Genomic DNA, 22,678 nt, shown 5'->3' on the forward strand with positions numbered 1-22,678 from the left:
TATGTATTTGTTTCTTTCAGCTTATTGCGTGTGTTATCAAGCAAGGATATTGTAAAATTAATGGGCCTGGTAAATAGCAGCTAAAATAACAGTTAAGTAAGCAACAAATGCTTATCACTGATTTAGTTAAAGGTCATTATTTATGAGTGCAATGACATAAAACGTTCATGTAGTCCCCTATTTTTAATCTGTTGTGTGTGCAACTTTTTTTTTCTCATTACTTTCTATTCTTCTCATACGCTGACAGCTGAACCATTTAATGTCATGAAATTTAATTACTCTGACCTTTTGTCAACATATTCTGAGGCCCCCAATCCACCACAGTCACCAGTAAGAATGTGCTCCCATCTCAGTAATCCTGTTTCAAACAACTTTTTTTTTTTCGTCCAAATTGATCTAGGGAGATAAAATGTGAACCCGCAGAGTCATTAAATGTTACTAATGGACAAGCTTGGAATTTAAGTGCTTATTAAAATCAGAAAAAAAGCCACATTCATGGGTAATTTAATGACTGTTGCTCGGTTTAGCTGCGAATTGGAGTGAAATGGCAGTTGCAGGGGTCATGGTGGTGTTAGAGGTTTCAGTGGCAGAGATATTATCATGCTTGTGCTGTCATCTGTTGTCTGGCCAGAGCCCACCAGAATCACCATGAGGCCTACTAACATGGAGATTATTGTTGGCGAGAGCATCGTGTTACCCTGCCAGATTGCCTCCGATCCAGCTCTGGATGTCTCTTTCTCGTGGGCATTCAACGGCCAGCTCATCGACTTCCAGCGAGACAGCGATCATTTTGAAAGAGTGGGTGGGGTGAGTCATGTCGAGCATTAAACTCAGATATTTTCTGGCTACTTTGGGATTAATTGGGACACAGTGTGTAACGTGCAAGGGTATGCTCCACAGCCCGGCTGAGGGCTTCATAAACCCTAATAATACTCAAACGAAGAGATTTAGGCGAAGATTTGAAGGTTTCTCTGTGGTCAGTTGTGGACAGAATTTCAAAAAGGTAGCGATATCAGTTACAGATACCTGAATGGCGGTATCAGCTCTGTAATTGGGATCCTTACCTTTTGAATTGCCTGTGCGAGCTGCCATGTGTTACACCTCTAAAAATATATCAGTGAAATGCCATTTTAGTCTTACAGAGGGCCCTCGTTAATAAAGTCTTTATACTTTTCATCCCTTCAACTTCTAATTCCTGTACCTCAAGGGAGAACATTTTCTTATCATCTCCCTGCGCTGTAATTGAATTTGCATACCTATTTATGAATCTAGAGTCCCGAAATAATTAAGTAATGAGCTGGCTGGCATTCACCAAGGGCAGGCCTGGCACCAGTAAATGTTCATTTGAAATCCATATGCCTTGAAATATTGATAAGTGACGCCTTTTTATTATTTTTTTTGTTGAATATTTGTTCCTTTTGATGAAGGGCAAAGTTAATTGTTCAAAGCTTGTCAGTTTCAAATTGCTATGCACACTCTTTTTGCTTCACATACCGCCGCTTATCATCCGAGGTTTTAGAGTCTGATCACTGCCATTCATGTGGTAATAGTTGACATCGTATCTCAATACGCTCACGGTTTTGTGGACACGGCGCACTCGTTTCTTCATGAAAGCAAATGGCAATTACTAATGACATTGAACTGTGCATAGGCATTTAATGAGAGATAGTTTTCACAGAGTCTGTTTCCCCTGTCCAGAGAGATTACCAACCCCCTGCTCAACAGCTTCTGATGAATTAATTAACATAATTAAAGCAAATCTGCCTCATCACTTCCTTCCTGCCAAGGCAGGAAGCCCGCGACGCATCGCAAGCTCTCGGGTCGGCCAGGTGGCGGCTGACATTGGAAGGAGAATCAGGCATGGCGCTTCAAAACTGTCAGGGAAGAGGAGAGAAGATGAAAGGAAGGGTAAAAGAGAAAAAAAGAGCAAGAAATATAGTCACTTTATCCCTTGGGCGCATAGAAGTGCCATTCGGCTCAGCTCTGCTTTGTCAGTTGCCTTAGAGAGGTGAAGATCCATGGGTGTTCATGCCCAGTCGCGGCACAGTGGAACTATGATCACTAGCCTTTGGAGGTGATGAGATCTACTGTGACTGCAGTGAGTCTTACCTGGCTCTCCCCCAGGTGACTAGTTTCTAAAGCAGCACACTCTTTTTCTCTGGCTGACATGCTTTGTGACAGGCCACTTCAAGAGGTGACTTTCAAAAGGCCCGACTCCCATCAGCAGTCCAAATGAGAGCGCAGTAATGTTGCCTGGATAAAGCGTATTAAGTCTGCTGACTTTCAATACTTTTCTTATTGCCTTTGAGCACCCATCAGAAAACCCCCAAACAATCAATCAGTTGATCCCCCCCAAAGACCCATCTGATGCCGTACAGTAGCAAGTGCGTGTCACGCTGTGCAAGAGGGCTCTAATAATCTCGCTTTACAAGATGATTGAATGACGCAGACATGCTGAAGTGTAGCATGATAGCTTTTAGGTTAGGTTGTTTCATTGCGATGTGATGAATGCTCGGCTAATTGGAATGCACTGAAAGAATATTTAAGCGAGCTATGAAGAGCTAAATCAGATGCACAGTTTAGATTCGCCGCGTACGACTGATGAGTAATTTTGTGCCGCGTTTTCCCACATGAATTTTAAAATGATCAAATACTTTCACGGATGCTGGAAAAAAAACTATTCTGATCGCTAACATATTCTGTCAGTACAGAGAAATGAGCTATGCACCGTACTTGCTAGCTGTTTTTAGGAGAGGTGTCTTTGTAGTCGAAAGCACTAGAAGATGTTAGGAATAAAGAATGATTTTCATTCTTTTTGAAAACAAAGAAAAATGCAGAATTACAACCTCATTTTTAAGGTAATTCTGCTTTATGTAGCCACACACAGTAACTCCCCTTTTCCAGATAAGAAAATTAACATTTGCTGCTGTGTTTCGCTGCATGTTCCTCACGGCCATCACATGCATGCAGCCCATGTAAAATAATATTTACTCTTTACACTGGGAGTTAGACTCATATCTTGCTTGAGCTTGTGTAATTAGAGAATAATTAGGATTGCTTTGCCAATTAGCTCGACTGTGTTTGTTTTGTGTGTCCTGTGTGTAGCGGGTAGTTGTTTACAGGGGGTTTGGAGGCCGGTTGGTTAGATAGTGCCTGAAGGACGGCCAATAGGGTTATTTGCTCTGAGTACATCTGCCATGTCAGTTGTTTGTGTTTGAAAGATGCAAAAATCAGCGGCCCGGAGTCGCTGTGATTGTATTGGATGTTATGAAATGTAAAAGCATCCCAGAGCCACAGGCTGGAAGATTAATTAACGCTACATCTCTTACTTAACCTTATTTCTCTCTTTCAGAGCATATCAGGGGATCTGATGATTCGTAACATCCAGCTGAACCACGGTGGGAAATATGTCTGTGTTATTGACACTGATGTGGAAAACCTGTCCACCTCTGCCATTTTGGTCGTCAAAGGTAAGAGAAGGGCCAGATTTCGGTTGCTTTTGTGTGAGCGCCGTAGCACGGCTACCACAGAGCGTGTGTAAAAGTATTCAAAGCAAAAAAAGTTTGACAGAAGGGTGCGAAACATCCCCGAGGCTCTCGCTAAAGATACACGATGGGGAAGCAAAAATGTCTGTCTCAGTCTGTAACGTCAGCTCCTGTTTACAATATATACTGTACTTGTTACTGAAATGCAGTAATGGTGTACACGCTCGCTCTGAGGTAGCTGAAGTAGCTTTGTTGATATGTGCCTGGTGTATCTGGCTCCGTGTGCAAGCGTATCTCTGGTGATTTACATTGGTATTCCTGCCCTAAACAAACTCTAATAGCTGTCCCAGGTGCTTTGAGAAGGCAATGTTTATCACAGAAAATGACTGTAATTGGCTCATTTACACACCAGCAAAATATCATGGAAAGCATTTGAATAATGGAGCAGCAAAGCAAACGGCTATAACATGGTAAAGACTGAGCATGTTGTAGTCGCAAACACTCGCTTTTCTATTCTTTCCTTTTTCTACTTACTGATGTCTCCTCCTCATGAAGCACCTATTTCCTTTTCTAATAAACGATCCCATTCACTTTATCTTTCCACAGCCGGTGAACTCATCACTTAAGAATCCCACACTCGCACACATACACACACATAAAGCGTGTACACACCAAGGGCGCAGCCCTTAATTAAAGCGAGTGTGATGGCCTTGATATGTAACAATGTGTACAAGTCTTTATGAGCTTGATGAGAGGAGGCTTTTTTAAATGGGTGCTCACCTTGGGTTCACCCTCGTCACTGTCTGATTGATGCAGGTCCCCCAGGTCCTCCGGACAAGGTATCAGTGGAGGAAATCACAGACAGTACAGCACAGTTATCCTGGACTCCCGGAAGGGACAACGGCAGCCCCATCACCGGCTACATCATCCAGGCTCGAACTCCTTTTACCGTGGGCTGGCAGGCTGTAGACACAGGTACGCTGAAAAGAGGCTTCTGTAGTATTTATTTTGCCTGGATATTTATTTGCTCATCATTCAGTTGGAGTCCAGTTGTTTAGCGTTCAATTATTTTTCTATTAAAGAACTGAATTTCCACTTTGCAGTGCCAGAGGTGGTCAATGGTAACATGCTGACAGCCACGGTGGTGGGTCTGAATGCGTGGGTGGAGCACGAGTTCAGGGTGGTGGCACGCAATGCTGTAGGGCTTGGCGAGCCTAGCCCAGCCTCAGCCAAGACCAGGACGGAGGATGCAAGTATGTACATCAAAAAAATTAAAGCTACACACATTAACAGATATAAGCACCGATGGATCAGCTTTACTTTAAAATGTTCACTTTCTGGGACTCTATGTCTTCCTTGGCAAAAAATGAGTTGAGATTATAGCACAACCACAGAACTGTGGAAAATCAATTCTAAAAGTGACGCTTATTTTATTTGTGTTGGCGGTTTTTGATGTTATTGCCAGTTTGCTTGACGGCGGAGTGCTTTTTTTTTTTTTACAAAAACACTTGCAATGGTGTGATAGTGAGCTAAAGTTAATATGTCCAAGAAAGTGACTGCTATGCTACAGATGATTTCACAGGAATGAATACCACATACTTCATTAGGTAGAAACGATAAATTGCTTGATAATTAAACTTCAAATCACCCAATCACATAGTAGCAACTCAGTGCATTATAGCATTTTAGATATGGTAAAGATTACCTGCTGAAGATTAACCCAAGTATCAGGATGGAGAAGAAAGGTGAAACTGCTGATCTGCTGGGTTTCCCCACACATCCATCTGTAGTAGATCCCAACCAATATAGGGTTTGTTTTTTTTTTAGGATATCAATACCGATATTTGGTCATTTAAAAAATCTGATATTCCAATATATTCGATATATAACAGATTTCACCAGCATTGGTTATAGGGCTGGGTCATATCATACCGTTAAGGTTGGGCAACGATAAGAAAATGAAATATCGCGATAGAATATGCGCAGGGCCTTTGTTTTCATACAGACATGGCGGAAAAAGCATGTCGGTGACGGAGAATGAGAAGGGTGAAAGCGGATCGTTGAATGAAACGGATGTGCCAGAATTGGTTTGTAAAAATGCTGCAACTTCAGTGGTGTGGAACTGGTTTAGCTTTCGTCCGTCAGATACACAACAAAGCACTATTTTTGGTAGAGCATGCTAGCGGGCCGTTGTTATTACCGTGTTTTTTGGAAAATACGGCACACTTAAACACCTTTGGTTAAACTGTCAGCAAGGAATTTGCATTTGCACTGTTACATTTTTATATAACTTTAATGCACATAAAAAACAGCTGCTTGTTTAAGTGAAAATACATTGATGTTTTTTTTTTTTTGCACTAATAAAGTTGTGGAGTTTTAAAGTATTTTGTCTAGTATCAATTATATCGTCAGTTATATCGTTATCGCAAATTTTCAAATGTATATCGTGATAAATATTTTTGGTCATATCGCCCTGCTCTAATTGGTTATGGTTAGTCATTTATTTACTCATTACCCTGCAGTGCTCGGATCAGCTGGTTAATGTTTTTGTGGCACTTCAAAGCTGTGTTGCCAACAGGGACGTTGCAGAATGCCCTCTAGTGGACAAAGTATGTAGTAAGAATGAACTGTGTTTCAACCCCCCTCTTCTTTACTTTTTACATTTTCATTTGTGGGAATTTATTGCGAATGATGATACCAACAGATAAGCAAATAGGTAATACTACCAATAGTATTCGCTCGTCTGTAAATTTGTCGGCCCACCAAACTGGACAGGAGTTTGGAAACGCGTTACCTGGTCTGAGGAGTCCGAGTTTCAGCTGCAGCATTCCAGTGGTATGGTCAGTTTGGTGTAAATAACAGCCAGCCCTCCTTGCATCAATGGTGTAGGCGATGTTGGTAAAATAGGGTGTGGGACAGTTGTTCTGGCAGATCCTGATCTCATTAGTAACAACTGAGCATCGTTTCAGCATCAGTTTTTTTGTTGACCATGTCCTTGTTTACCTCAAACTGATTTCTTGAACATGACAGGAAGTTCACAGTACTCAAATGTCATCAGATCTCAATCCAATACTTTGGGATGTGGTGAAACAGGAGATTCACATTCATGAATGTGCTGCCAGCAAATCCGGAGCAACTATGTGATGCTATCGTGTCAACATGAACCAAAATCTCTGAGAAATGAATTAAGGCAAAGACTTAAGGCAGTTCTGAAGGCAGAAAGGGTTCCAAACCAGTACTAGCAGGGTGTAAATAATGAAGTAGCTTGAAAAACCAAGAAACTCCATGGTGTTTCCATTTGAAATGTTTTGAAATTTAGAGAGATACACAAGTAAAAATGAACATAAGGTTTGCGATTTACAAGTATTTATAGTGGTTCCACATTTTGTTGTGTTATCGCCTTATTCCAAAACTGGTTAAATCCACACAAAATACCCCATAATAAAAAAACATGACCACAGTAATGCTGCCACCACCATGCTTCACTGTAGGGTTGGCATTGGCCTGGTGATGAGCAGTCCCTGGTTTCCCCAGACATGGAGGCTTGACATTCAGACCAGCAGTTCAATCTTCATTTCATCAGACCAGAGGATTTTGTCCTTCAGGTGCTTTTTGGCAAACTCCAGGCAGGCTGTGATGTGCCCTTTGCCGAGGAGTTGCTTCTATCTGGCAACTCTACCATACAGGCCTGATCGGTGGAATGCTGCAGAAATAGGTGGCCTTCTGGAAGCTTCTCTTCTCTCCACAGTACAACGCTGGAACTTTATCAGGTTCTTGGTCACCTCCCTGACTGAGGCCATTCTCCCTGATAACTCAGGGAAGACTCCTGTTAGTTCAAAACTTTTTCTGTTTACAGATGATGGAGACCACTGTGCTCATTGGGACCTAAAGTGCTGCAGAACTGTTTCTGTGCCTCAGTGCAGTCCTGTCTTGGAGGTCTGCAGACAATTCTTGAGCTCAGTTTTATGTGTTAAAGGCTGTGAATACTTATGTACATGTTATAGTTTGGGCTTTTATTTAAAAAAAAATTGCAAGAATTTCAAGCACATTATCACTTTGTTATTATGGGGTAAACTGTAAGGTTTATACTTTTTCTAAATATTATTTTGCATTTTTGCTACTGATTGGAGTAAAGTCTGACCTTGTCCTGTGTGTTTGCCCCTGGTCAGAATAGAGAAGAACTATCTGGCTATGGACCTTAGATTTTGTGTCAACTGGAAACGGATCCTTCACACTCTTGCTCTGTCACTTTACTAAAAATGAAGCATTTATAGGCTAAATCACTCGCTTTAGAAGTTCACTTTGTAGAAGGAACTAAAACAGCTTATTTCAGACAGAGGATGAACTGAGGCACCAAGAACGGAGGACTAGTCTGAACTGGGAATCATGGAAAGCTACTCTAGTAGAGTCAAAGAATATAGAGCATCAAATAAGCATAACGGGTACGCTTTAACAATTTTAAGGCTTCTTTGATGAGCCTGTCATTTTACTCTATCCTATGTTGCCCCGTCTCTTGAAAATAGCCCCTTTTTAGCCCCTTTGCAGACCTGGCGTACGTAGCTTAAAACATGCATCTTCTGCTTCAGTAGAGCAGCATGCAAAGCCTTAAAGTGTTACAGAAACTCTCAAATATTTTCTAAATCATAACATTTTATATTTTTCAGTTATATTTTTCATATAACTTTGTTTATATATAATGATTGTTTTATTGTAGTTAAAGTTGTAGGTATGGCAAAAAAAAGAAGGATATCAAGTCTGGGTAGGAAAAAAAAGGAATCTCAATTCCAAGCATTCAACCACTCCTGGGCTTCAAACACAAACGCTGCTTACTAAATCAGGGCTCCACTTACGAAAGGATACTATGAGGACGTGCTTGAGTGCTCCTCCACCTACACTGTCGTTTTTTTCCAGCACGCTGCAGTGCACAAACAGCCTAGTGGGAATTGAAAAGGAGTGGGTTGAGTCAAATGTCATTTGCAAAATATTACAAATCTTGGCTTGTGGTGTATGCACGCTGACATTTGGGCAAAGTCTGTAAGTCACTATTCTCTGCAATGCTTGTGTTTGCACAAAGTGGGGGATTTGTGGGGTGTAAAATGGAAGGCGAAGTATCTGCAGCTGGCATACTCGTCATAAGGTTACAAGTCGAGGCTTGTCGTTGAGCTTTGTAAACTGTGTTCTAATTGCTCCCCTTTGGGCTTTACCTCTCAGTTCCCGATACAGCTCCCACTGATGTTGGAGGTGGAGGCGGCACAAAGTCTGAATTAGTGATAACATGGGAGGTAAGTCATCTGTCACATTTTACTGTTCTCTCCATTGCCGGGTAATGGTTTTGCTTAATTGTGCAGAATTGAAAGGAGCAATTTTATGACCCCCATTAGAAGGAGACACCATTCATCTGGCTCAGCCCCCAAGTGCCATTTATTCCTCCAAAAGCAGGGATGGGGACACTTTCTTTAGAAAGAACTGTGCTCTTTAGCCACAATCACATATGAAAAGAAAAGATAAGGTAAAAGGCATTTGTGGAGGCTTCTAGGTGGTGGCAGCTGAGAAAGGGGCTGTGTCTGTTCACAATATCCCTTAGTCGAGGCACAGTGCAGAGACGGGCCTGTCTGTTTTTTTGTCTGTATGCGTTTTAATATCACTATAGTTTTGTGTTTTGCTCCCAGCCTGTGCCCGAGGAACTGCAGAACGGAGAGGGCTTCGGCTACATCATCGCCTTCAGGCCTGTGGGCACGGTCACGTGGACGCGAGCGGTTATCTCCACACCCGCGGCGCGTTACGTCTTCCGAAATGACACCATCCCACCCTTCTCGCCTTTTGACGTCAAAGTGGGGGCATACAACAACCGAGGCGAGGGGCCCTTCAGCTCGATCGCCGTCGTGTACTCGGCAGAGGAAGGTAGGGTACAGACTTCTCAGCCTGGCGGCAGAGAGTGACGCTTAAATAAGCTATAATCTCCCTCCTTATAACCATGACCTTGAATAGTAATCATGAAATGAGCTGCTTTTTTTCCAGTGCTGTTATTTCCTTCCACTCTCAAGCTGGGAATGCCAACTTGATATTAGTTATCGTGCTGGTAGATTACAGGAAATCCTAGCAGACTCTTACCACACCGCACTGTCAGGGAGGTATCCTGTTAATTGAATTTGCCGGGCAGATAGTCTTCCCTTATGTCAGTCACAGATCCCATTAAAAGAGAGCGGGGGAAATAGCTTTTCAGTGAAACTACAGGTCTATTTTGTGCCTTACCTCTTATTGCTATTAGTGTGTGTGATGGTGTTGGATGAGTCTGTGGGATTCTTACCACATTTCTGCTCTATTTCTGCAGTCCCCAGTGTGGCTCCTAAGAGGGTTAGGGCTAGAAGTGTGTCTGCAGCACAAATTGAAGTGAGCTGGGAAGCTCTTCCCACCATCCCTGAAAGAGTGCTTGGATATGAGGTACGAACTGCTACAAAATCATATTCTTTTCTCTCTTTTTTTATTTCCCTTTCAAATAACATGATAAGTGGGTCTTTCCCGGTGCCTTGTTTATCCGTCTTATCCATTATTTGTTTTTTTTTTTAAATGAGTCTCTCTCTTTAGCTTATGATATTCTCCGGTATCTTTGCATATATCTCAGAAGAGATTTTGTTTAATGCGTTACCATCACAAAGTGATCGCAATACTTTGGCACCCCAACACTGAACCCATGAGAGGAAAATAAAAATCCCTCATCGCTTCAAGAATGCAAAGAAGGCTTTGCTGTTTTTAGTCTCCCTCCTCCTGTGCTCTTTCAGTATCTGTCACCTCTGGCCCCTTGCACAAAGCTCTGCAGTTGCCATAGTGCTGGCCACATTGTGCTTTCAGAACAGAGCTCAATTCTCCAAATGTGGTTCTGAAGTGGATTTGGGCTGCTGAATCTCAATAGGCCACCAACAGTATGGAAAGCAAGGACTACACGTGTGAGGCACTCAGCTTTTAAGGAGATGTTGTTGGGCTTGTAAATTCAGTCGACGTTCAGATTTAATAATCCTGCTGAAAAGATTTGATTTCTGATCTTTATTAAACAAATTGGAAATACAACAATTTATGGGCAATTGAAAAACAGGGGTATCCCGTAGGACAGGCTTCACATTTCAATTAAATGAGGGTCATTAAAGATGACCCACAGCAAGCGGCAAGTTTGCTTTATCAAATATCGCGTCACCTGCACCTCTAAGTGTTGGCTAAAAGCCTGAGGGAAAGTTAGCTCAGCATCTAGTTTTACAGACCTGATGCTTTGCTAAACTAAAGTATTCTTTTAAAAACAATATTCTCAAGATTTATCCATAACCTCTTTTCTTTAAGATCCACTTTCCTTAGACTTAGAAAGACTTAAGGCAGAATTTTTGATCCTGGGTCAGTGATCATATGGCTCTCTAGTGCCCTCTGTATATAAGTAGGGCGGCTGAGACTCAACTAGTGAAAAATGTATTATTCACCACCTCCTCCCCCTCCCTTTCTGTAATACAAACAGCATTTCAGATTTCACGATGGATTATGAATTTTAATAATGCAATGAAATGCACCACTTGAATCTTTGCACCTGGGAGCCTGACATTTTTTTTTACCCTTCTTCTCCTACCAGGTCATGTACTGGGAAGATGACACCAAGCCTGACACTATTGGCAAAGTGCGCTTATCTGGAAACTACACGCTGGTTAATATCACAGGGCTGAAAGCAAATACGGCGTACTACCTGTCTGTGGCTGCTTTCAATACGGCTGGCCCTGGGCCACAGTCCGTGCCCATCAACAGCACCACAAAGAAACCACGTGAGTCCATCCCCAGACGCACATTGAAAGTATCTTTACATGGTAACCTTCAGTTTGGCATTGGACTGTCCTCACCATGCTGGGTGTTGCATTTGTTCAGCTTTACTGTTAGTGCTCAGACTGTTCCTTTTTCCAAACAGAAGTAGCCCTAACTGCGTCACGCCTGCAACAAATCCAGGAAGTCGTCTTTAGTTTGGCAAATCTGTTTAAACAGCCCCTGCAGGTTTAGACCACATTTGTGCTTATTTTTTCCTATCTTTGTATGCTCTTATGTTTTTTCCTTACACCTCTGAAACTGGTCATAGCCAAAAGCTGTCCCCCTCTGAGCTTGGCTCTGCTGGTGGTCTCTGCTTGTGGACAGTAGGGAGTCCCCACTCTCGCCAAGAGCTTGCTTATAGGAGATCTTTGTCTGATCTTTGGGGTTCTCTTCTATTATAAATAAGCTCCTCTGAGATGAACTGGCATTATAACAATATATATAAAAATATGTGAATGTATTTTGGAAATCTCAGAATGGAAAGAGCAGGAAAAACTCTATTCAGTACACAAATATCGATAACATGGGGATAAAAATAACAGAAAAGAAATTTGTATTCTCCTCATCAGATGAGCAGTATACAAAAGAGTAGTTTTCCAGTTTGCATTAGGACATCAAATTTGAAAAATCAAGCAGATTTCCTTTAAGAATCACTTTCTGATGGGTTGGGCAATTTTGTTTTATTCTTTTTACCCTCAAGCAAGTCGAGAGGATTGTTAGCCACTACCATGGATATGAAACTAACTCGTGGTATTCAAACTTGGATCCCGAGTCAGCGATTCATAGTAAATTGAAAAGTCAGTTCAAATATAAAGATAAATGTAATATATAAGGAACATTTATGTCAGTAAAAGAAGTGCAGTGTGTCCAATATTCTTTTTACTTTATCTTTGGGCCCCTGATACGACTGTGCCATATCACATTATGACAACGCTCACTTCTCTCAGGGTCCTGCTACTGCATGGCTCGGGTTATTAGCCAGCTAGCTAAGCTGTCGAGCACCAAGAAATATTAGAAATAATGGCATTAAACTTAAACCCAGCGAAATCTCTGTTAAGTTTGTGACACGGTCCTTGTGTCTCATGTGAGGAATCCCCAGAGTGTCTGAGAAAAAAAAAAAAAAGAAAAAGATAAAATAAAACGGGATGAACAGTCAGGATGAGGTAGAGCTTGCCAGTAGGAGTTTCCAACAACATTTTCTCCTTTGTTAGGGCTAACCTGACTCCAGCTAAATGACTCACTGCCTCTGAGATAGGTACAGTCTGGCCTTCCACTAGCATTAGTTTTGGGACACCAACAGTTTTCTCATATTATCACTAAGTGTTGTCTACAGTGCAGTTTATTGACTTTGTTGGAAATTCAACAAAAACCAAGAATTTGAATGTTTCTCCAGAAAGATGCTTTTAAAAAAAAAGGCAACCAGCATATCCTCTGTATACTTACTTCTGATTTCTTTTGTAGCTCCAGATCGGCCTCCGCTCAACATACAATGGAACATGATTGGCTCCACACTTACGCTGCACTGGAACCCTGTAGTAGCCATGGAGACAGAGTCAAAGGTCACTGGGTATTTGGTAAGTCCCACTATTTTGCAAAGCTGTGATTTATCTCCAGAAACAATAATGTTGGTGTTTGCATTAGCTCATTTTCCGGAGTCACTCCCCCTTGCCTCAGGTGATGCTGAAGAGACATCGCTACAATGACATCCTTACTGTGTTGACCAACCGAACCACTGCTGAGCTCAGCCTCTCAGCCAACGACAACTATCTCATCCAGATCAAAGCCGTGAGCGAGGGCGGCGAAGGTGTGGGAAGTGAGCCTATCCACATCCATAAATTAAGTGAGTTTCTTGTTTTTTCCTTTTTTTAACCACTGATAAATCTTACAGGTGAATTCATAATTTAGAGAGAGCATTAAATTTTTCTTCATTGCATCCTTTTCCAACCAGGTGTAATAGACAGTGCGAGAAAAGCGACCTTTTTAGAAATGCGTGCACGGTGTCATCCATCTCTGCCATTGGGTTATTATTCCTTGTTGACTGGCTGCTCAGCGCAGCAGCATATAAAGCAGTTCTGTGCTCCCATCCCGCTGCTGTGCAAAATTGTGAGGCAGCTCGATTTGGCGCTCTCCTCTTTTGATATGATACCAATTTTATCTTCTCGGGATACTTAGATAGCCTCTCCTGTTGAAAGGCACTAATAATGTAGATATAGGAAAGTGTCACGCTCGGTTTTTGATTTACGATGACTTGTCAGAAATTTAGAGGATAGCACAGCAGAGTGCGGGTTTTCTTCCTTTGAGTTGAGAGGTAGTTCTGGTTCTTAACGAGCTGCTCTGTGGGTTTTCGGTTGCAGGTATGGGAGCGCGGGGCTCGGGCGCGAGTCACCTCAGCCCGCTGTGTCACTCTGCAGTCCTCATCGTTGCTCTGCTCCATCTGGTGATCTTTAATCACAGCCGATGGAGTGCTCTCCCTCTCTCCCCCTCCATCCCTTCAGTCAGCCTGTCCTATGTTAACCCTCCACTGGACTGGCACAAGGCCCGGGTTTCAGCGGCTGGACTGGGGAAGGCTGGAAAAGACCGGACTGCGCCAAACTCTTAAAGAGACCGTGCCACTTCTTCTTAAAGGACCATCAGATAGAGATGTGATGATTTGCGTGCATGAAATCTTTTGGTATTTTTTCCAGTGTCATAAGTGCCACCGTGCTTTAGGTTTCATTTTAGAAGTTCTGATGTCTACATGACTTATCTTAGTATCTTTGGAGATACTAATGCCTTAAAACCGACTTTACATATATAGTCCATACCAAAGTAGGTAACAGAGGCTGCTTGTTTTACCCTATAAGAAAAAAATAAGTTATTGTCTCAGCAAATTGATATAATATAACGATAGATTGCATCCATACTTGATCATCTCACAAGTCATTAAAACCACACTTATCCAGTATTTGTGCAGCCTTTTCGAACAAAAACATCCATTGCAGGCTTAAAGTTCTACAAGGTTTTGTCAAATGTGTGAAAGATGAATAGCCAACTGATCAACTGTGTCCAAATCCCACTTAACCTGTGCACTCAAATAAACTTAAGACTGTTCAAGAGCCATAGGCTCCTGAGCTAAGTTCCCCCTCCCAGTACTCTGATAGATCGTGGCATTTTGCTGTGTTTCATGCTCCTCTAAATAATAAATACCTATCCACATTTTCAGCCTAGCAGAAAAAAAAAGCCCAGATTCCAGAGAATAGAAACGTTTGGTATTTCAATGTCGAGCAGATCCCATGTGTACTGTTCCTCCTCTACATTTAGACGACCTGTATACTAGATCAGTTCATCGTATCGAGAACATGTACCATCTACACCCCAGATGACCAGCTGGCCCGGTGCACAGTGGACTTTGGGATAACAGTGCCTTCGGTAGAGGTATATTAATTTTTTTTCCCTCTTTCTTTCCTCTTCAGAGAGCTTAGAAGAGAGATTCGTGTTGCAGCAGAGGTATTGTTTGCTTTTCTTTTCTGCAGAAATTAGTTAGAAAGGATAGGAACCTCGGCATGTAGAAGAACCCATTATCGGAAATGGTATGTTGATTAAATTTTCATTGACACACCGGAGCACCTACGACAAAAGGGGATTGGAAGCTTTAGGAAAGCCGCAATGGATTGAGATATATGACGGAAATTCTGGTCTCAGTATTTATGGTCTGTGGTATAATAAATGTATGACTCCATCCGTAGCATAATTTATGGGCTATTAAGGTATCAGAATAATTGATGCGAATACCGTGGTGAAAGAGCCCTGACTGGAAATGGAGCAAAAGGCATGGCTGTCATTTTACCCCCACCTCATCGCTGTCGGTTGGACACATACCAAGCTGAACATTAACAAAGGAACATTGCTGCTCTGCTGAGGGAGCTACTTTTCACGCCTTTTTATCATGTGGATGAGTCTGTCAAAAGCCACCCAAGTAAAAGCAGAGGTGTGATTGCTGGGGTCCTGACAATGTTCACGTGGAAGGATACAGTCAACCCAACTGCTACACATTACTGTGCCTTTGCCGAACACGGGGCTGCGTACGGTTATTAGCTAGAGACTGTCATCGTCTGCATTTTGCACTCTTTACTCCCCCTCCCTCCCTAAAGTCCCCACCTCAAAGTCGAATGAAAGCACAAGGAATTGATGCAAGGTGACTGGATGTCCTCACTTAAATGTCTGAGCAGGTGTGCGGACCCCAGCGGCCTCGTAAAAAAAGTCCGACATAATCAGGCTGTCCTATCCGCTCCTTGACTGGTTTCATAAAGCGCCGCGCTTGTTGATTAGACTGCTGCAGACCAGTCAATGGGATATTGATTTTCCTGCCCCATTATTACAGCTGTCACAATTCAGCTGCTTGATTGACTGATGGCCGTGTTCTTATTGCACTTGTTGTGTTACAGTCAGTGATGTTTCAGATGTCCTCCACTACTTTTCTCCCTATCGGAAGACTTCAAAGACATTCTTTTTATTTTCTGTTGTTGTTGTGTTTTTGGTTTGACTAGAAATCACTGTATTTGCTCCGCTTGTAGTGTACTTGTAGATTGTGACTTTGAATTGGAGCAGTGACCTGAAATTGATTAGCTGGTTTATTCTTTTGAGTTGCACATCAAAACAAACCCTGTCGTGCTCCAGCAGCAGTACTACTGTATCTTTCTTTCCAAGAGCAGAAAGGCCCGGTCACACCAGCATTTAAAACGGTGAAATTTCAGTTCCAGAGCAGTTCAGGCTTGCTTTGATCAGTGCAGTCACTTTTCTTGCCTTGAGTTAAACACGGGTGAATTTTTGGTGGCGCTGACATTGCTTACAGCATAAGAATCCAAATAGGGCGAGCTAGCCTGGCTAATTTACTCTGCTGCACTATCAACTTTTATTTAACTGCAGTATGTTTAAGTGTATCCTGCTCAACAAAAGATCTGTTTCTGTGAGCTTCAGTGGTGCGAATCCTCTCTCTTGCATAAACTGTGTGTCCTTAATGTCCCATTATGACAGTACTAATGACCTGGCAGTTTGCAATCTAGCTAGCTATTTTTTTCCCCGGGTTGGAGCTAAATTGGATGAGCCAGCTAAATACGTTTGTGATTTTATCTGATTTAAAGCATAAATGGATTCAGCAGGCATGTGCACCCACCAAGGCAAGGTGGGTGCACATGCCTGTTTAATCTATACTGTTTAATCTATAAGTGCTGTACAGTATACAGATACATCTATCTGTATTCCAATACTTAAATATGATGGACAGTTTGCAGCTATGTACTAAAGTAAAATTTAAAATATTCTCCTATGAAAATGAGTTGGACCAAAGTATCTGAAATTATAGTTCACGTACAAGAAGAAAGTGAGAGTCGTGGCATTTTCCTTTGCACATTTCGTGTTTTTGCATATTATGCATTTTGCTGCATAAACTTTACATGTATATCACATGATTTTTACTTTTGAGGTGCTGACCTTTTTTTTCATAGCTCTTCACTAGTCTGCTTTGATTGTCAGGCAAGTCTTTAATCATATATGTCTCCCTCTGGAGCCAATCTAGTGCCAAACCTTTTCTACCATTTGGTAAGTCTTCACTGAGTGAATCCTCGGAACAAGATAACAGCGTGGAATAAATAACCCAGTAGACAGAAAGCAGAAGGATTTAAGAGCCCTAGCTCGAGCGTGGTCCTAACTCCACAGTATATCCAGTAATTCACAAACTGGCCAGTCAAGCTGTGATGCCTGTTTTATGAATTTGGTGTGCAGTTTTCTGGTGTGACCGGGCCTCAAAGCAGCTTGCGTGTTTCTGAGTGGTGTTAATATTTCCATTAATATCCAAATAAGGTAACCTCATTGCCAGATTGCAGGCTAAAAGGTTATTAATTTACAGTACGTAATTATGTGGCAGTTTCTCAAACTGCCTTTTATTTACATAGACGTAGTTGAGCCTAATGTGTAACGTCTGCTCATGTTCACATAAGAAAATTAAAGTATTGTTTCTGACCTTGTGCTATAAAAAATACTACAAAGTACAATCTGAAGAAATAAAGGGATTATTGGAGTGGCTGAAATGTATTGAACACAGAGCAACAACGTATCTATTTATATCCATTCAGTCATTTCAGTCAGTTTGGTTTTTTGTGGTTGTTGCTAGAAGTGCACCAGGTCCAGTGTATATAGCTTGCATATATTTCTTTTTTAAATATGGCCATCAAAGACAACCTTACTGCTTTTCTATAGTGTGTTCTCTGACCTTAATACTGGTGTATTAATCATTGATCTCTGTGAGATACTGACATGTAGAATGGCATTTTCATATTGAAAAGTAACTGTACTGTCTTGTATACTAAAATTGTGCATGTTAATCATTGTTTGTGAATTTGTGTTGAGTTTTTTTCTAAAACTATAAGTTAATAAAAATGTTTATTCCAGCTGCTGGTGTTTTCTCTTGCTTTTAGCCAGTTACTAACATACAAGGAGCTTTCGTTAATTTGGAATCCAAAACAAGGACCCCAGGGGGCCCCCGAGCCCTAAAGTGCTAGTGAATGTTTGGTAATTTGATTGATTGCATATTTGTATGAGAATTTGCTACAACAAAGTACAATAACAACTAAAAGGTCTATGTTATTAGCTGAGCTATTCCTGAGTGTTATTATTGTTGTTTAAATTGTTCTCAGCTAAATTAAGTTTTAACAGAATTACCACAAACTGACTAACACCAATAAAACCTGCATGGAGCCGGGATGTGTTTATTCCAGCTGGGATATTGCTTAGTTTCTGAATCTCAGGGCAAATTATGCAGTTGCAGTTGTCACTATGTGCAATGTGGAATTTTGCACAACAGGGTGCTGTAAACACTGCAAAAAAAGGAAGCGCAGAAGGGGGTCAACGGGGACCACTGTGCAAATATTTGCCCCAAGCATCCTACCAGGTTAATCCAGCTAGGTTAAATGATATGTAAGAAATCCTTTTAACTGTGGAAAAAGGGATATTTTTCTATATCAAAAATAGGCCTCCCCACAGAATTGGGATTTTGTCAGTAGAATTGAAGGAGGCCACATATAATGTCAGGCTGCCATAAAGCTTTGTTGGATTAATGAGCCAGGGAGCACGTGTGTTGCCGTTGGCTGTTCAAATCAAACTCATTTAGCTTCACTTTAAACAGTGTGTGCATATTAAAGAAAAAGATTAAATTTACAGCAGTTATGAAATAACTCGCACCTCATCTGAGCGAGACTTGGCAGTTTCTAATGTTATAGCGATATTTGCTGTTTGTAAAACATTCTGTAGTTTGTGCTGACAGTTTGTAGTTATATTTCTTTTTGGTTGCTAAAGCATTTATTTTGCCAATGGTAAGTTTTACTGTTCAGCCCAAGTGCGTACTGATAAGTGGTGTGTGGTAAAGTTTTTCTTTTTTTTCCTTCCAGCAAACCGTACACGTTTGGACACCTGTTACACTGAAACTAAATTGTGTCCAGATGCTTTATAGCTGATTAAAGTAGCTTGATCATTGCTATCACCGTGCACTTCACATTGCCTTCAGCTGCTTGTAATGTTCTTATATGCTCAGGTTGCTACAACACTGGACCTACATCACGCAGGTTCCTTAGAGGGAAAGGGTCAGCTGATAACAAGAACAGGCTGTCAGAACAAACCACATTTGAGCTTTACTCTTCAATCATCAGTTGTGATATCCATAAACAAGCCTGCACTCTCCCATAGGTCAGAGCTGTTATTATGAGCTACAGTCACATTCTGAAGTTAATCGACTTCTCACTGTCGTGTGATGGAGTGCATCTCTGGCGTCAGACTCGTATAAGTTGTTTCAGGAACTCTTCCATGGGTCAGTTCAGACTGAATGGCTAATATGATCACTTAGTTGAAGACTTGTCGAGACAAAGCGACAAGCTCGCCATGAAGACTCCGAGGCGTTCGATTGAGGCGTCAAGACTTTGACTTACAGGGGTCGGCCCTAATCAATACTTATCACAATATGGCAAATGAATCCTTGATAACAGCATTTCAGCTAAAAGGCTAATGATTTAGTGCCATGCAAAACAGACATTTGGAAATACAATGAAAAAATGGTTCACTTTCTAAAACACAAGAACTCCAACTAAATTTACTCTAAAACTAAAGATATGTTATTAAATGCAAGGAAATTAAAGAGAGTTACACATTAGGAATCTTTCTAGTCATAAAATAAAATTTTATGACCCAGTTTTAATCCCAGGCCCTACATTTGTAGCACAAAAAAACATATAGATGCTGCTGTTGATAATTCACAGAGGGACTTTGCAAATATCAAGCACAATGTAACGAGTAATAAGGCGTTTTAACTTTACATAAATGGCAACATCATAGTAGTGCTTGATTAAACTAAAAAAAACTCCTTACATAATCCAAAGCAAGACGAGGAGAGAGCTTCTACTTTTGGGATTCACACATCGCTGGCAAGCAGGTCTTTTTAGTCAGTGAGATCTAAACAGGATTACTTTGTGCTACAGCAGTTTGTAGAGCAAAGGAGTGTTTCAGAACATAATCACCCGATTCATCAAAGCCCAGCTTTGCACTGCCTTCTCCGCTGTGCATTTTCCCCATCATTAGCCCGGCACAGGCACAGTATCTGTGAAGAATAGAAGTTCCTTTATTTTTGACCTGGGGTTGTCTCTAAGTAATAGACAAGCTGTGGGATTTGAACTCGTGCTTTTTCTTCAGAAAAGGTGCCTCATTTGCTTTCACCCTTTGTTGACCTCCATGTTTGAGTTTTACACTATTTATGAGGAACTGCCAATTATTATGCATATAAATGATCGCCACTGAAAATCCAGTTGTAATGAGATATATATGAATGCTTCTTTAGAGCAACACCGCTCGCGCTCTCATGGCTCCCTTTACTATTTCCTCCAAATTTCTTTCTTTCTGTTTTTTGTACACGTGACACAGCATCAACCAGAGGGCTGTTTCAGATTCATAAAAAATATTATTAAAGCAAAGGGTTTTTAAAACAAAATTAAAGTTCGCTTAACTTTTTTCCTAAATTAGCCCCAGCAGTAACACCATTGCACTATAAGCATTGTTAGTTTCGGCAGAACGCATTTATTCGAGCTGAGATGTTTATGAATAACTTAAGGTCACTTCATACTTTCAAATCTATCCCCGATTCAGTGTGTGTGCATCGGGATTTTATAATTAAAGTGCTCTGGTCTTTCACACAGAATCACTCATGTGTTATTCATGGCAAATGATTACAAAATTCAATATAAGTGTGCTTTCAAGTGACAGAAAGACAGCAATTTTCAGTGGTATGTTATCTCTTCTCTTCCCCAAAAATGCTTCATGTTTCTGAAAATTAAAAGAGTCCGACCTTCCTCCCACGTGACCTCTGCTTTATTTCAAAGAATCAGAGCGACTGATTGGTTAAAAATAAAAATAAAACAACTGCGCTTTGACGCAAGCCGCAAAGAGTCTCAGGCGTCCTTTTTTTGACAGGAGACAAAAGTTGCTAAATGAGATTCGTTTCATAGAGAGACAGACAGATAGATCTATCCATCCATACCTGCCACGTATTCAAGGCTGTGAGTGCCAATGGGTATCTTATTAATTAAACAAAGCGAAATGTCAACTTGATCACATATTCATCAAACAGGTTTTTGAGGGAAGTGCTAATCATATATATGTTTTTCTTATGGCAATTAACACAGCGGACATTGTTAAGGCTAAATGGCTATTAGCATAAAAGATTCTAAAATGATCCCATGCATTTGCAGATAAAGACTTCAGCCACAGTGAGTATTTATGGATTTCTTTTTAGCACCAGCACTGCTTTGTCCCTGGTCATTATAGACGCTCCATCAGTGTTCACTAATTAGGAGGGCGCCTTTCTTTACAGACGACAAGGGAAGGGACACAAGAGGGAGGTTTGGAAATTAATCATTGAGGTTTATTAATGAGGGGGTATCGGCCCTGTGTGGCCCAAGAACAATATGAAAAGGAGCGATCAGAGGCTAGCTCCATCCATCACTCTGGGAAGTGCGTGGAAGCCACCAGCAGAGTAAAGCTTTCAGAGGCTTTCAGAGGCAATCTTTAATGCGGGCACAAGTGAAGAAAGGAAAATCATTAACTGAAATAGCATATTAGCTGGACCTGATCCAATATTAACATTTGCTATTGTTTCTGTTTGAAAGCTCCGGCTTTTCATCACCGCTTCCTACAAATTTGATGGCGCTGCTTTACTTCGACTAGCAAATTAAGGAGAGATTCACCGATCGACCAGGAACACCCAATGGAAGGTTTTCAGCAGGGTTATTATTCAGTTATCTGTTGAATTTATAAACATACTGGAAAATGATGAAGGTGCCTGACATTTGTTTTGCTATATGGATCTGTTCCGCCTGCTTTTGTTTAACAAGGTAAAAAGTTTCAGCTAAAGGTGCGTGCACAGATCTCACTTCTATTTCATTGTTTGTAGCTCTTTCCAATAGCACTGCACTTTATTTTCAGGTGTTTTTCTAAGAGAAGGTTGTGTAAATTACTGCAATTTAGAGAAAGAAACAATTGAAGGGATGGGCAATAGAAATTTTGCTACTGTCAGGGGGACTGTTGCTCAAGAGGTAGAGTGGGCTGTCTACAAATCAGCATGTCAGTGATTTGTTCCCAAGCTTCTCCAGTCAGCATTTCAAAATATCCTTGGGCCGTTGATACTGAACCCTGAGTTGCCTTTGATGCATCCATCAGAGTACAAGCAAACCTTACACGAAGGTATAGAAAGAGTGCTTATACGTGTGTGAATGGGTGAATGATGCTTGTAGAGTGTTTTGAGTACTCAGTTAGAGCAAGAAAGCATTCTATGAGTATCCTTCACGATACATGGTTTTTCTGCACACTGCAGTATAATGTGACTTAAACATAAGTCCCAGTTGTTGTGGATTTTTATAGGTGATGCACGATGATTTAGAATTACACTTAAATTCATCCCAGTCAGGCATGTGTGCCAACTGTAAATTCCCACTCTAATTATTATTGGTCAACATCAGCATTTTGGTAAGTTTGATTATCCTCCTGGGATTTAAAAGCCACTGAATTAGCTCAGTGTGTAATTCCACAATTCAGAAAGGATAGAAGGACGGTGACAGCACTAAAACCAGTGTGACCACTTTAAAAAAAATAAAGCCATTAGGGAAGAAAGATGGTATAAATGCAAATTTAAAGTTTTGGATTGTATTTAAGTTCTTAAAAGCAGCTTAGCTGCAGATTACTAGTAATGGAAAATGTTCCAAATAGGGGGGAAAAGGAAAAAGTGGAACACAGTCCCCTTCCAGTGAGGTCAAGCGAACCCAACATGGGAACGATGACTCAGAGTGGGC

At 41.2% G+C, this 22,678-nt stretch overlaps 1 protein-coding gene across 1 annotated transcript in view; it reads left to right on the plus strand.

Moving 5' to 3' along the window:
- The window catches only part of cntn3b (contactin 3b), a 54,234-nt gene extending 36,491 nt beyond the window's left edge, over positions 1-17,743 (plus strand). Inside the window, exons 13-23 of the mRNA XM_085273039.1 lie at positions 632-807; positions 3,353-3,470; positions 4,302-4,460; positions 4,589-4,738; positions 8,697-8,767; positions 9,155-9,386; positions 9,817-9,926; positions 11,095-11,281; positions 12,780-12,892; positions 12,993-13,158; positions 13,673-17,743. Coding sequence (XP_085129165.1) covers positions 632-807; positions 3,353-3,470; positions 4,302-4,460; positions 4,589-4,738; positions 8,697-8,767; positions 9,155-9,386; positions 9,817-9,926; positions 11,095-11,281; positions 12,780-12,892; positions 12,993-13,158; positions 13,673-13,917 — 1,727 coding nt within the window. The 3' untranslated portion in view covers positions 13,918-17,743. The remainder of the gene's footprint in view (positions 1-631; positions 808-3,352; positions 3,471-4,301; positions 4,461-4,588; positions 4,739-8,696; positions 8,768-9,154; positions 9,387-9,816; positions 9,927-11,094; positions 11,282-12,779; positions 12,893-12,992; positions 13,159-13,672) is intronic.
- The last annotated feature ends 4,935 nt before the right edge of the window (positions 17,744-22,678 follow it).

This window comes from Mchenga conophoros, linkage group LG5 (genome assembly GCF_057382185.1).
Source record: "Mchenga conophoros isolate Kocher_MC1m ecotype Shallow Benthic linkage group LG5, M_conophoros_male_GT1.1, whole genome shotgun sequence".
Classification (NCBI taxonomy): Eukaryota; Metazoa; Chordata; class Actinopteri; order Cichliformes; family Cichlidae; genus Mchenga; species Mchenga conophoros.